The 14,986-nt window shown below is 39.0% G+C and overlaps 2 protein-coding genes across 4 annotated transcripts in view; one reads left to right on the top strand and one right to left on the bottom strand.

Moving 5' to 3' along the window:
• pde5ab (phosphodiesterase 5A, cGMP-specific, b) overlaps window positions 1-7,750 on the top strand; it is a 47,625-nt gene extending 39,875 nt beyond the window's left edge. For 2 of the 3 annotated variants that reach the window (XM_076973051.1, XM_076973050.1), the window contains exons 14-21: window positions 3,230-3,324; window positions 3,514-3,601; window positions 4,241-4,341; window positions 4,651-4,728; window positions 4,881-4,944; window positions 5,983-6,057; window positions 6,147-6,230; window positions 6,452-7,750. In XM_076973051.1, the coding sequence (XP_076829166.1) occupies window positions 3,230-3,324; window positions 3,514-3,601; window positions 4,241-4,341; window positions 4,651-4,728; window positions 4,881-4,944; window positions 5,983-6,057; window positions 6,147-6,230; window positions 6,452-6,574 (708 nt within the window). In that variant the 3' untranslated portion in view covers window positions 6,575-7,750. The remainder of the gene's footprint in view (window positions 1-3,229; window positions 3,325-3,513; window positions 3,602-4,240; window positions 4,342-4,650; window positions 4,729-4,880; window positions 4,945-5,982; window positions 6,058-6,146; window positions 6,231-6,451) is intronic. The other variant, XM_076973052.1, reaches the window with a different exon arrangement.
• Window positions 7,751-12,191: 4,441 nt separating this feature from the next.
• On the bottom strand, window positions 12,192-14,811 carry mad2l1 (MAD2 mitotic arrest deficient-like 1 (yeast)). The gene is made up of 5 exons (XM_076972776.1): window positions 14,621-14,811; window positions 13,800-13,946; window positions 13,447-13,567; window positions 13,131-13,234; window positions 12,192-12,493 (listed from the first exon to the last, which is right to left on the bottom strand). Exons 1-5 carry the CDS (start codon window positions 14,682-14,684, stop codon window positions 12,321-12,323), a joined length of 609 nt encoding a protein of 202 aa, XP_076828891.1. The 5' UTR covers window positions 14,685-14,811; the 3' UTR covers window positions 12,192-12,320.
• Window positions 14,812-14,986: the final 175 nt, after the last annotated feature.

Genomic DNA, 14,986 nt, shown 5'->3' with positions numbered 1-14,986 from the left:
GGGCAATGTACACCTGTTTCAATAAATTAGTTGGTGTGGCGTCCAGGAGAAAGCCAGCAGTGTCTAAGACTCAAATCACTAAATGTACTGCAAGATCAAAAAGACTGACATTTATTGAGTGTGAGCGCAGATAGTGCACATTAACATAAACCCACGCAGGTGTCAGACTCTAACAAAGACGAGCACTGGATGTTACACACACACACTCTTTATGCCCATTAACTTATTAGTACCTTCCATGCTATTAGCCTTCAAGCTAATAAATAAATAGCAATGTATAGTTACATTTTTGAGCAAGTACATTAAAAAACATTTTATTTGCAAAATAACTTGAAGTGATATCACTAAACGTTTTATGTCTGCAGTTGTGAACAACCATTTCTTGAAGAAAATTAAACATTTGGATAATTCTGTTAAAATTCAGTGAGTGAAATGCTCAATGGGGTTCAGGTGAAGTGACTGATATTCCACATTTAAGTCCTACAAAACACTCATAGTTGTTTTAGCAGTATGTTACATGTAATTTTCCTACTGCAAATTGAATGGCCATCCAGTCAGTTTTATAGTAGTTGGTTGAATCTAAGCACTTAAGATGCTTCTGTGTCCATTAGAATTTATCACAGTGTCAATCAAAGTAACCAAGCCAGTTCCCCTTGGCAGCCATACTTATTTTACTGGTATACACTGGATCAAGAAGAAGTTATTTTGGCTTAGTAACATTAACATTCTTTTATGTGCATTTTATAAAACTGTAACTTCATGTTTTTCTTGGGGCTTTCGGGTATTTTTTTATCTTGCGATGAATCTGCAAATCCCCCTCTTTGTGATCCTCTTTGGAACAGCTATACCCATATCCTGCAGAGTATTCTTAACCTGCTCAACAGATTTTCATCATGATTGAAAATGTACCTTGTACTTTCATTGTGATACTTTACTGAGGTCTGTCAGGTTGTTTATTATTACCACCACTGCATTGTTAAGTAAAGTTGGTTCCTGTTGGTTTGGACACTGTTCATGTTTTGGCTGTCTTTGAATGATGGATTCTGATATTCTAGTTTATGATGGCCTATTTTACTAGCGTTTACACTTCTTTTTGCCACTACACTACACTTTTTTGAACTAGGCTATAAAAGTGGATGGCCAACTGTCCTATTAACTTTGGTTGCCCCAAAAGCTAATTTCTCCTATTACCAAGTAATGGTTAATTTTTCCTCTGCAGTTCTGTCATTTGAGTCTCTTTTTATATACACTATATTGTCAAAAGTATTTGCTCACCTTCCTTGACTCACATATGAGCTTAATTGACATCCCATTCCTAATCCATAGGGTTCAATATTACGTTGGTCCACCCTTTGCAGCTAGAACAACTTCAACTCTTCTGGGTAGGCTGTCCACAAGGTTGTTTATGGTAAATTTTGACTATTCTTCCAGAAGTGCATTTGTGAGGTCACGTACTGATGTTGAACAAGAAGGCCCGACTCGCAGTCTCGACTCTAATTCATCCCAAAGGTGTTCTACTGGGTTGAGGTCAGGACTCTGTGCAGGCCAGTCAAGTTCATCCATGCCAGACTCTACCTTACATGTCTTTATGGACCTTGCTTTGTGCACTGGTGCACAGTCATGTTGGAAGAGGAAGGGGCAAGCTAAAAGCTGTTCCCACAAAGTTGGAAGCATGGAATTGTCCAAAATGTCTTGGTATGCTCAAGCATTCAGAGTTCCTTTCACTGGAACTAAGGGGCCAAGCCCAGCTCATGAAAACAACCCTACACCATAATCCCCCTCCACCAAACTTTACATTTGGCACAATGCAGTCAGACAAGTACCGTTCTCCTGGCAAGTGTCAAACCCAGACTCGTCCACTAGATTGCCAGATGGAGAAGCACGATTCATCACTCCAGAGAACGTGCCCCCGCTGCTCTAGAGTCCAGTGGTGGTGTGCTTTATACCACTGCATCCGACGCTTTGCATTGCACAGGTGATGTATGGCTTGGATACTGCTGCTCGAACATGGAAACCCATTCCATGAAGCTCAGAAAGTTGGCGACCTCTTCGCTCTTTGCGATTCAACATCCGCTGGCCCCCTCTGTCAGTTTACGTGGCCTACCACTTCATCGCTGAGTTGGAATCGATCCCAAACAGTTCTCTCTTCTTATAATACAGCTTACAGTCCACTGTGGAATATTTAAGAGCAACAAAATTTCATGACTGGATTTGTTGCACAGGTGGCATCCTATCACAGTTCCACGCTGGAATTCACTGAGCTCCTGAGAGCAATCCAATCTTTCATAAATGTTTATAAAAACAACCTGCATGCCTAGGTGCTTAATTTTAATTCACCTGTGGCCATGGAAGTGATCAGTACACCCGATTCTGATCATTTGGATGGGTGAGCGAATACTTTTGGCAATATAGTGTACATTGGCTTCGAGAGGGCCATGTAGGGACCATTCAGAGCTTGTGTTTATGACTATTTCAAAACAGCACTTTTGTATTCAGCTCCTTATTTTGACTTAAAACGATCATGAAGAAGAGCATGAAATTGTCTGTTTTTAAAAATATGCAATTAGAATGTTAGGAATGAATTCAGTCCAAGCCATAACGAAGCAAAGCACCAACAATTATATGATTACAAAATGAAGACAGTATGCTTGCCAGGCAGTAAGCCCAGCTGCACTTGTGAATCAAAAACAATCACCAGAGCTATGAGGAGACCAAGCAAGCTCTAGGAGCCAGAGCATACTGCCAGCATAAATTAGAGACAATCTGAGATTAAGTTTTTAAAAAGGGCATAAAGTGAAAAGCTGTGGACTGGATCAGTCTCTAAACTCACATTCCATAAAGCATGCACTTCATTAGATGAACTTTGAAACCGCTAACAACAAGCAAAAGCTTGTCTGTTAAAGAAAGGGATGTCAGATATTAGTTATTTTTGGGCCAATGTTTTTGTATTACTTTAAATTACATTGTTTATGGGAGGAAAACACTCATCTAAATTTGGGTACTGCAGGCAAAAGTGCTGCTAAACAACATGTGCATTGATATATACAGGAATAGAAGTAGCATGACTTTGTAATATATACGATTATAGCCTTTTTGGCCTTGCTATAGAAGAATACTGCTATAGAAGTTTTCATTATCTGCTACTACATTAATGACAGTTGCCATGTAACTTGTTATCTGTAAATGTATGAAAATTATTAAAAAGTCTTTATCGTGTTTTCATCAACAGAATGATCTAAGTGATCTGGAGGTTTTGGCCCTGATGATTGCAACACTGTGTCATGATTTGGACCACAGAGGTGTCAACAACTCATATATCAAGAGGTCTGTTTGCAATATTGTGTTGGGTGAGGTCCAGTTTGACAAAAAAAGCAACAGACAGATAAACCAGATAAAAACTGATTAAAAAGCTGCTGTCTTGGGGAAATATAAAGGAAGCATTCACATTTTTAAAAAGCCCATGAGGAATGGATGAATAGAACTAAAATTTCTACATTTTCATTTTGTAAATAGGAGTGAACACCCTCTGGCCCAACTCTACTGCCACTCTATTATGGAACACCATCACTTCGACCAGTGCCTCATGATCCTGAATAGCCCAGTAAGTATATCCCATATCCACCCTAGTGATCCAAATGTGACAGGGTAAAACTGCTGTAGTTTCATATGGGGAAGAGCTTCACATGAAGATCTGATAAAAGAAAAGGGAGAGGTGTGGGGGAATGCAAACTCACTCAATGTCTACTCTGTGAGTTATTTCAGCTCATTGGTTCATCCAAAGATAAGATCAACTGACACTAAACCTGAAATCACACACACACACAAGTAATTTATTGAACTATTCAGATTCAATAAATTCCGTTGAGGACTTTTTTATGGTTGTAGTTGTCACGAAGTATTCCTACCCAAGTGCTTTCTTGTAACCTGACCCCTCCCTGCATTCTCAACTGTCTCCAGGGATCTCTGTATACCTAATGACATTTTTGGCTCTCAGAAATTATTGTGACTTCCTGATTTGTGTCTGTAATTTCATTTCGATTTGAATGGATATTGAAAGGATATTTTACCGAGTTCAAGACTTGGGCTCAGACTGGGATCAAGACGCAATTTGTTACACATGCCCCTCTTTTTAAATATTTAGTGGATTTCTGGTGGTCTTTATGTTTTAAGAGCATGATATAAATAATACTCCTGTTTATTTCTTATATGAAGTAATATTTTGCCAATTCCATTTGCTCAGGGCAATCAGATTCTAAGTGGCCTTTCCCTAGATGAGTACAAAACTACTCTGAAGATGATTGAGAAGGCTATTCTGGCAACCGATCTGGCTTTGTACATGAAGTAGGTACCAGGTATTGGTCACAGTAGCAGTTATAATTTAGCTGCTTAGATTTGGTTTACAATACAAAGCATTGTTTATGTCAGTACAGTGTGTTCTGATGTTTTAAGGATTGTAGCTGTGATGAAAGTGTTGTATTTGGTGTACTACCAAGATCCAACCTTTATTTATTTATTTTAGCTGTAACTAGTTTCTGGTTTTGCTTATAAAACTCGCAAGTCATTCTACTTTTTGGTTAGCTGTTTTCTATGATTATATAGGCTGTCTATGGCTGCGATAGTAACTGACTTTTTTTTTCCATATTAATATAGCAAAAGAACAGAGTTCTTTGAACTTGCAAAAAACAGTCAGTTTCTTTGGGAGAATGACCAACACAAAGACTTACTGAGGTGAGTAGGATAGAGATGGACTTCCGTATGATTTTGAACAAATAAGCAATGCTTTATTTTCAAGAATAAAATAATTTATAAGAATTGCAAGTGTCAAAATACAGAGGTTGCTTTTAAATACCTGGTCCTGTGGTAACATTTCTACTCTACAGATCCATGCTGATGACTGCATGTGATATCTCTGCTATTACAAAGCCTTGGCCTGTACAAAAGAGGGTAAGAGTAAAAAAAAAAAAAGTTTTTGTTATACTTGTTTTGTTATACTATATTTGTTATACTGATTTGGAAACCGTTTTCAGTGTTTTTTCAGTTCTAATGTGTCTGGGGAATGAATTTACAAAAGAAAAAAACTAATAACTTTTTGCCCACTGTAGTTCTTTCTCACATAAATAGTTGGTGGTTTAATAAGGCATGTCTGATATAACCCGTGCAACTCCAGGGTTAGAACTGATTTCAGGTACAGTGAAAGCTGTACCTGAGCTGTTTAAAAAATAAACAATGATGATCCAACAGTGGTCCAACAACTGCTTATTTAAATAAAATAATTGTAATACAAAAAATATTAAATTTGACACCAATTCTAATCAATGTTATCACTTATCAAAACAACCAATTATAATTCCATGCTTTGCTGTGGAAATGCAATGACCTGTCAGAATGCAAGCACAAAAGGATTTAGTGTTAACATTTGTGAATATTCAGAAATATTTATGTTATTGTTGCAGCAGGCAAGTAAGATTGCCTCAGCTAGCTTAGATTTGATGGCCTGAATTTAACCCAAAGGTCCAAGAAACTACAGGCTTAGGTTAAGCAGTCTGAAACATTATGAGGCATTGACACATGCCATATTCATACCACAACTATCAGCATTCAGCAAGAGCTCCTCAGATGAAACCCCTCAGTGTCCACACTGGGCCAGCACTGGCCTAGTGCCCACATACACACACTGTAGTTCATCACTACTCTGAAGTTAAGATTTACAATTGATGCAAAATAATTTGATATGACTGATTCATCAAATAAAAAAATGTATTCTGCGATTATTTATTCAGTAAAATCATGACCCTCTCATGGTGAATGATGGTGGTGATAAAAGCCATCCACAATTGTGGGAAGTGCAGAGCTGACAAATGTGTGCAGCATTACTCAGAGTCAGTTAGTGAAAGCAGAGAAATGAAGAGGTGTAAAGAATTAATAGAAACATGTCCCATCTGTCCTAAGGCCTCATCTCCTTTTGTCTGATCGTTTCCTCAGGTAGCAGAGCTTGTGGCCACCGAGTTCTTCGAGCAGGGGGACAAAGAAAGACAGGAACTGAATATTGAACCTATTGTATGTTCACGTTTTGCACGTTACATCATTATATTAGAACACGTCATGCCAAGACATCACCACCATTTATCCACTTTTCTTTTCCTTAGGATCTGATGAACAGAGAGAAGCGTGATAGGATTCCTAGCATGCAGGTTTCTTTCATCGATGCTATCTGCATACAGTTATATGAGGTAAGACGGACAAAAGCCTATCAGAAGTCCTCTCATCTCGAGGGCCCACTCCTTTACTGCATTTACTGCATTGTGATGAATATGCTGTGCGTTTGGCCTGTAACAAAGCAGTGAGCACTTGAGAGGCTGTATGTGCGTACAATTTGTTGTCTTATTTCTGATTACTCTCATCTAAAATATTATCTATTGGCCCCATTTTTCCCCATCTGTATCTGTCCCAGACGCTGACCAGTATGTCGGATTCCTTCTCCCCCCTGCTGGAGGGCTGTAGGGACAACAGGCAGAACTGGAAGCTGCTAGCTGAGCAGGTGGAGGAGGCAGGCTTACTGAATGGAGGACTGTAAATTTGGGGTCAGAGCCATGCCAGCCTCTCCTCCAGGCCTTTGCTTCACGTCCCGACACTAAGGGTCCTGAGTGATTGCTTCATTCCTCCGGTCACGAGTTCCACTACAACCCCGGGACTGAATTCAATTTGACCTTTGAGGCCTGAATCACATTGGTTGCATCTAGCTTGAGGGTGGTAACGGGGGAAGGAGCATAGCACTAAAGCAATATGTTTAAAGCAACCAGTTAAACTGAGTCACCTGTGTGTGTTTGTGATTCATTAAAATGAAATTCCCTCACTTCAGGGCAAGGCTTACCTAGGTGAAGTGATGCTTGGTAACCAGCCCTTAAAATCTATTGTTTCCACCTATCTAGTCACTGATTTCAGGGAATGGGGTGGGGGTTAGTTAACAATGAAAACAGTAAGGTGATGGCTTGGGGGTTAGTTAGCAATGAAAACAATAAGGTGATGGCTTGGGGGTTAGCAATGAAATCAATAAGGTGACGGCTTCCTTGCAAGCATGAATCACTAAAGGACTGTGAAAGTAAGAGCAGAGCACCTGTTAGTTGCCTCGGCTTTTCCAGGTGATATATAAATTAGTGCTGATATTAAGGGAGCTATTGAAAGATGGAATATAAAGATTGGGGGTCTTTGTATTGACTCACTACAAACCCTGCATAGTGTATATGCAAGGGCAATAATTCTGAGCTGTTTGTTTTTGTCCCATCATTGGGATTTTTTTGTAGCTTACTCATTGAATTAAAGAGGTAGATACGCACAAAAAATATTTCTCATTACAGAGCACCACAGAAGTAAGCTAACATACACAGCTACAAAGGAACACATACACTTCAGATATACAGAAGAAATTGTTTACTTTTCACATTTTTGTTTTCACATCTTTTGTATATTTATTGACTATATTAAGTGTTTCATGTTGTGAGAATTTTGCTACTTTTGACTTTAAAGTTGAAGATAAAATATATCTATATATTTAATTAGTCAAGACATTGTTTCCTAGTGTTCTTTCTACTGATTTTGCAAAAATACATACAGCATAGCAAACATATACATATCTACTACTGAGCAGTAGTATATATTGTAAATGTTTACAATAAATAAAACCTAGCAGTTTTATTGAAAAAAAAAGTGTCTCATATCTGCAAGCAAAATGCCTGCATTTGTTTTCTAAAGGGGTATCTCTGTATGCATTATGCTTAGCCTTTTTATTAAACAATTAAACACTTTTTTTTTTGCAGTTTACCACAGGTGAAAGTCTTGCCTTCTGACATTGTCACAAACAAACTCGCCGACAAGGTTTCCTGTTCCCAAGTTGCTTTTCTATTTGTGATAGTATAACCTATTAGACACTATATTTTGTTGGTCAATCGATCGAAAGGTTGGTGAATGTTACCATCAAGCTGTCAGTTTTACAGAAACAATATCTGACTGCATGGGGCAGCTGATGTTAAGGGACTATAAAATGACACCAGACAAGTGTTTATGGTTGAAAATAATTTGTAGCCTTAACATTCCCCTCAAGTCACATTAAGCCATAAATAATGATATATAAATTTATGCTTTGGAGGAAGTTATGCGAAGGGACGAAACTCTAAGACTTTAATTAATCCAGCTCTGTAGTATACATTTTTCAAAAACAAAGATTTAAAGATGTGCTAAACCAAATGTTGCAGAATTTGAATAATGTTTAGTTAAGCTAGAAGAGGTAGAAACATTTCTTAACAATTTCAAACTCTCAGCTCAAAGTATCTCACCTCCATCCGATAGGTTTAGGAACTATGTTAATTTACAACTCCAATCTACTATAATCTTACTTTAAAACTAATGTCTTTTTCATAAACATTATTCAGGAAGCCTGAGGCTACAGAGTACAGGAAGCAATCACCCAGCAGGTGTCTCTCGTGTTTGCTTTTCAATTGGACCATCAAGGAGTCTTTGATGCTTATACAATGGCAAGTTCAAAAAGTAATATTCCACCTATATGTCAAAGATTTTAAAATAAAAAATATTACATTTGATCATAGTTAAAGCATCATAACTGTACATTACTAAATTATACATCCTTCTAATCCAGTGGTTCCCAAAGTGGGTGGGGCACGGAGCTTGAAAGTAAAACGTGCACGTGTCAATATTAGGGATGCACCGATTCCGATATTAATATCTGAAAAAAATCTAGATCGGGTATCGGTGACAATGTGACCGATCCATAAAAACGGATCTATTCAGTCTAATTCTATGCTTGTATTGCTTGCTTTTCGGAGTTAGTTCAACCTTAATACCCGCGCTGGTGGTATTCCACTTAGTCCGTTTATTTGCTGGTTGACCAAAATAAACCTGGGCTCCAGCACTACTTGACTGTTCATACATGAACTGGTGAGTTGTCCAAAGCTCATTTAATGCGTTACTTACAGAAATAAATTAAAGAGCAGTGGTCTGACTCGGTCTACGGCAGAAAGCTAAAAAAACAATATTCCATACGCGCGCTCAACTCGCTCCCTTAACCCTTCGGTTTTGTTGACCTCACGTTTTTTACTTTAGTGTTCCCGGTCTTCAGAGACCGGTCTGTTTTAACACACAAAAAACCCTTGCAAACACCACCTTGCAAACACCGGCATAACGTGTGTGTGTCTGTGTCTGTAGGTGTGTCTGTGTGTGTGTGTGAGTGTCTGTGTGTGTTTAGGTGTGTGTGTGAATGAGTGAGTGAGTGTGTGTGTTTAGGTGTGTGTGTGTAGGTGTGTGTGTGAATGAGTGAGTGTGTGTGTGTGTGTGTGTGTGCACGCGCGCATGTAAATTCATGCACACGAGTGGCATGTCACACTCAGATCAGAGTGTGCCTTGCAAACATAGGCATAACATGTGTCTGTAGGTGTGTGTGTGTGTGTCTGTGTGTGTAGGTGTGTGTGTTTAGGTGTGTGTGTAGGTGTGTGAGTGAGTGTGTGTGTGTGTGTGTGAATTCATGCACGAGTGGCATGTCACACTCAGATCAGAGGGGCCTTGCAAACATAGGCACAACGTGTGTGTGTGTGTGTGTCTGTGTGTGTTTAGGTGTGTGTAGGTGTGTGAGTGAGTGTGTGTGTGTGTGTGAATTCATGCACATGAGTGGCATGTCACACTCAGATCAGAGGGGCCTTGCAAACATAGGCACAACATGTGTGTGTGTGTCTGTGTGTGTAGGTGTGTCTGTATGTGTGTGTGTAGGTGTGTGTGTGTGAGCGAGTGAGTGAGTGAGCGAGTGAGTGTCTGTGTGTGTAGGTGTGTGTGTGTGTGTGTTTAGGTGTGTGTGTGTGTGTGAGAGAGAGCGAGTGTGTGTGTGTGTGGTGTGTGTGTAGGTGTGTCTGTGTGTGTAGGTGTGTGTGTGTGTGAGTGTGTGTGTGTAGGTGTGTGTAGCTGTGTATAGGTATGTGTGTGTGTGTGTGAGTGTGTATGGGGATGTTTTCTGTCTGATAGATGAATATATTCTGAATACCCATTCATTTCCTGTGATGGTCACGCTTGACCGGCAACAACACAGATGTAAAACGTTGGTTTAAAACACTCAAAATTCAATGAAAAAGATGATCATCACTTTTATATGTTCCAGTGCATAGTGTGGAGGATGGCATAAGGCCTTGCAGCAATCAGATGTAAAACACAATATTTATGAGTGGTTTAAGTTGTCAGATTTGACCCGAACACGACAGGAGGGTTAAAGAGACAGTACACATATTTTTGGCCGTTACATGCTTTGTGCTCTGCGTGATGTCTGCGCTTGCAAACTAGCCGCATATGTATTGCTGTTTCTCTTATTTCATCTCTTTATTTATTCTAAATTATATTTAGAATTCTTGAACCATTTAAAAGGTTTCTTGCAGTTTATTTTTTTCATGTTTGACCAAAGTTGTGAACCTATTGTTTTTGTAAGTTTTCAACACATCCCTAGTCAATATGGGGGGTGGGGTGTAGGGGGGGGCGCAAAAATATTCTCATCTACTAAAGGGGGGCACGGCAGAAAAAGTTTGGGAACCACTGTTCTAATCTACTACTAAAGGCAACAAAGGCACTTCATCTGGCCTAGGTCGTAATCTTCTAGATCAGGGCTAATTAACTATATTTTTCTGCAGGCCTAATTTGGCAGATAGCTCTGACCTGTGGTTCTGGGGGGGACGTAACACTCGTGACGGAGTGTTTTTCAGGGTTCATACACTTTTTTGACAACTAATTTCCATGACTTTTCCATGACTTTCAGACAAATTTCAATGACTGTACATTCTCTAAACATATGTGTAGACACGAAAAATAAGAAAAAATCCAGGCTAAAATTCCACAGTATATCATCAATTAATGAAAAGACACATGGTTTAATTGAAAAAATAAACATTTACCGTATTTTCAATATCAATATAAGCCGCATCTAAGTTTTTTTTAATGGAAAATGTTGTAGCTATAAGCCGTATCCGGGCTAAAAGCCGGTGAGTTCCCTTTTACCGACGGGTCTGGTTAACGACGGACGGAGTTACGACCGACTTTTCTTAATTTCGCGCGGTGCGTGGAGGTGCAGTGGCAGCTCTGTGGAGTGTAGTGGAGTGTTGTGTTGTGTAGTGTTGTGTACGATAAGCTGAAGCAGCGCAGCCTCCACCGCAGCCCATCTCGGCAACGCGGTCGCTCTTTCTCACGCTGTACGCACGAGAACATTGTTAGTTTTTTTCTATTCTGTGTTTACGATCAAGGCGTGTCTAAATCTAGGTTCGCGCTTAACGACGAAAACTGCTTTGCGTCTGACTTTTCAGTCTCTAACCCCAACGTTAACCAGTTGGTTAACCACACAGTGCACATTTTGCATGCCCCGTGTCCTTGTCTTTCTCAAGCCATAGCTTGTATTTGTCCAACTGAAGCAGCCATAGTTGAATCGGCATTTACCAGCATTACGCTGATTTACACGTCATCAAAGTACAATCTACAGCTCCGCTTGGAGTCCAACGCTAACGCAGCGAACTAACCTGTGAAGTTACGTTAGTGGTCCGCACAAAGAAAAAACATGGCTATATTATATATGTTTATTTTTTCTTCCGGTTATTGGAACGACATATATTTATTGTGTCAAGCAAATTTCCATGACTTTTCCAAAACATTTGAGTATTTTTAGTTTTTCCAAAACTTATCCAGGCCTGGAAATTGCTATTTTCAAATTCCATAACTTTTCCAGGTTTTTCATGACCGTACGAACCCTGGTTTTTTCAATAGCCCTGAAATAAATGCTCTGGTTTAAAATTATTAACAATTTATTCTGGATCCAGATGGGATGGCATTTGGGTCCATATCCGGACCGAGGTCCATTGGTTGCGGACCACGGAAATAGAAATTTGCAGAGTTCATCAGGAATGAGATTGGGTCCGGACAGGACTGCGTTCGGGTCCAGATCCGGACCACGGTCCGCCTGTTAGTGACCTCTGTTCTAGATTATACATCCTAATTACTATAATACACTATACATTTTACTGTTTCATATACAGTGCATTAGTGAGAATGTGTTGGAAGGTTTGCACTATTTTAGTATTGTGACGCTGTTGCCACCTATAGACCATCTACTGTCATTACAAAAGTATAACTGAATAAGAAAACTACAAAGGACTTTGTGCCTGTGTCAAAGCAGTATGTTTAATTTTTTTTCAGGCATACAGTAATAAAATGCCTCACCAAAAGAGAGACTAACACAGAGGTTTCAAAGCTATGTACAGAAAACAGTCAAAGTGGGACAGATACACTGGTTAGACAGAGTTTGTCCTTTTGTAAGCGACCATACTGTTGACCTTATGGATTGATGTGGTGAAGGAACGAAGCCGGACCTCCTCAGAGTTGTCAATAAGCTGAGGCCCAGACTCCTCCCACTGCTCAGGAACCTCTAGATCCTTGTCTGTGTAGATCAGGAGGTCGAATGCACCTGCAGCACATCAGAGGATTAAGATTGTGAGCAGTGACACTGAAGGTCAAAGGTAGTCAATGTATAGGCAGAATGGAGGATGAATGTTTTACTTTTATTCCTTCTGAATTTCCTCCGTCATCCCAAATATTACCTTGCACATAGAGGAATCAACGAACAACCAAGGGCCTAAGCAAACTACAGTACTATAATGTCACACCTCTCACCTTCATGTTTAAAAACAAATTAATATCTAATTATGCAGATATTGATTTTGTACAGCTAAATCCATCCGGTTAATCTTATTTTGATCACACTCAAATTCTTAATTTGCTATTTAAACAGAATTCTCATGCAAACAGAATTTTAGAACATTAGATAACCGATAATTATCATCACAAGCTTAAATATCACAAATCATGTGGTTAAAATAAGAGGAAAAATGGGGAAAAAATAACCATTACAACATTTCATCCAACGAAATGGATGAGTTTATTTCAACATTTAAAGCCAATTATTAGTAATGTTTTCATTAATAGAGAACCCTTTTCAGATTAGAAATTATACAAACGATAACTAAGTAATTTAAAAGCATGCTACTAAACTTTAACTCTATTAGTGAATACACTAGTGAGTCTACAAAAATTGAACTACTTACAGGCAGTTTCCAGTAATGGTAAAAATGTGACAGTGGCTGTGACTTGTCTGATAACAGAGCGGATTTCTTCCTGAATAGCTTTCAAAGACTTCTCCCTGGGAGCACTGCAATATTCAATAAAATGACATCAAAGAAGGAAATAAACAAGTTACCATAAGATAAATGGAGATGCTGAGAAAACAATGCTGTGAATACCATTTTATGCACCCCTACCCACAGGGCAATTTTTGTTATTATAACCCAACAGTTCATTGACATTGCAAGGATTCATATTTGAAACAGCTACAGAATAATTGTTCTACAAATATTAAAATACCTGGTCTCCTTGGCTGTCTTGTCGCACTCTATGTCAAACTGCCACCGCTCCAGAACCTCGTTTGTCTCAAGGCAAGTGATCACCACCACCAATTTCTGTACTGTGCATTCAAACAGCCACTCTGTGGGGAAATTGTCCAATAGTTAATAAGCCAGGAGAAGTCAGTAGTTTTAACAAATGTTAGCATTCCAGCAAATATAGAAATGTTTGGCAAAACTGTAGTTATAAATAATGAGAACACCAAACAAAAGAAAAAAATCACTTAAGTTTGACTTTAACGACTGACATTTACTAATGAGTTTGACTTTAAAACGCATCATACGTTTCTGGCAACATGTGTAAAACAGTCCTACCTTTGAGTTGTGTCACAACATTGGTAAGGTAGTTCTTTAGTTTGGGGTCTGTGGTAACCTGAAGACTCATATCATATTGAGTGACTCTTGTGAAAGTCTCTGCAGGATAAATTCCTCGTTGGTATAAAATACTGTTGATGCCGAACGCTGCAAAACGACAAAGACAGTCTAATTTGAAATTACAGAGTGTTAAACACCTGTGACATGCATTCACCTCTTTGAAGAGACAAAGTACAGTGGCACAATTCTAAAGAAAACAAAACATATGCCCATTTAGCTTGGCGTTAAAATAGCTAGGAATCGCCAGCTCTACAGAGGAGAAACTTAGTCAAGCTAGCGCTAAATTCACGCACGGCCTACTTCACCACAACACCACCAATTCATCGGATTCATTATGTAGTTGGCCATAATGTTGATGTTGTAGACATATTTTGAAGGTGTTTAAAAGCGTCACTCCAACTGTCTTAAAAACACACTGTTCTAAAAAGCTAGCTAGCTTGCTAATGTTAGCATACAAATCTGGGAAACCCCTTTGCAAACACGCATGCATGACTGCAAGAGGCTAAATGGCTAACGAGGTAGTTACCGACCATGGCTACTTACACTTCGGTTTTTAACGTTTATATACAACCATAATGTACAAACTGGAACCATGTTTTTATTTGAAAGCTCGAACTAGCTAGATTATCTAGCTAACTAACTGTACGTTTATGTGTACGAAATGCGTACGGCTCAATGCCGCTAACTAAACTAAACATTTCAGATATCGGGGCAATTTAAGACGCATAACAACCATACCCCAAAACGAATTGCTTACTTACAAAAGAATTCTGCAACAAGTTCAGCACTTCCCTTCAGTGTGATTCCCTGCAAAGTCTTAGACATTTTCTCTTTCTCTTGTTCTTCTGTGTGTATTTAGACCTGCGACTCACTTGTTTTCTTTTTACCCGCCGACCAGTTTGAATTCAGACCGCGTTTGAAGAGTTGCGCATGCGCAAGCTCCGAACAAGCGGCACTAAATGACGTCTTTGTCTACGGAAGAGGATTAGGGCCACTACAGGTCCTTCTTAAAAAATTGCATATTGTGATAAAGTTAAATACTTTATGTAATGTATTGATAAACATTAGACTTTCCTATATATTTTAGATTCATTACACACAACTGAAGTAGTTCAAGCCTTTTATTG

The sequence above is a fragment of the Brachyhypopomus gauderio genome, chromosome 14 (assembly GCF_052324685.1).
Source record: "Brachyhypopomus gauderio isolate BG-103 chromosome 14, BGAUD_0.2, whole genome shotgun sequence".
Classification (NCBI taxonomy): Eukaryota; Metazoa; Chordata; class Actinopteri; order Gymnotiformes; family Hypopomidae; genus Brachyhypopomus; species Brachyhypopomus gauderio.
This window is presented reverse-complemented; position numbering and strand designations above follow the sequence as displayed.

Coding starts and splice junctions, on each gene's coding strand:
- mad2l1 (XM_076972776.1), bottom strand. CDS start 14,684: ATGTCTAAGACTTTGCAGGGAATCACACTGAAGGGAAGTGCTGAACTT. Junction 13,947..14,620: donor ACTTGTTGCAGAATTCTTTT/GTAAGTAAGCAA, acceptor GTCGTTTTGCAG/CGTTCGGCATCAACAGTATT. Junction 13,235..13,446: donor AAGACAGCCAAGGAGACCAG/GTATTTTAATAT, acceptor TGAATATTGCAG/TGCTCCCAGGGAGAAGTCTT.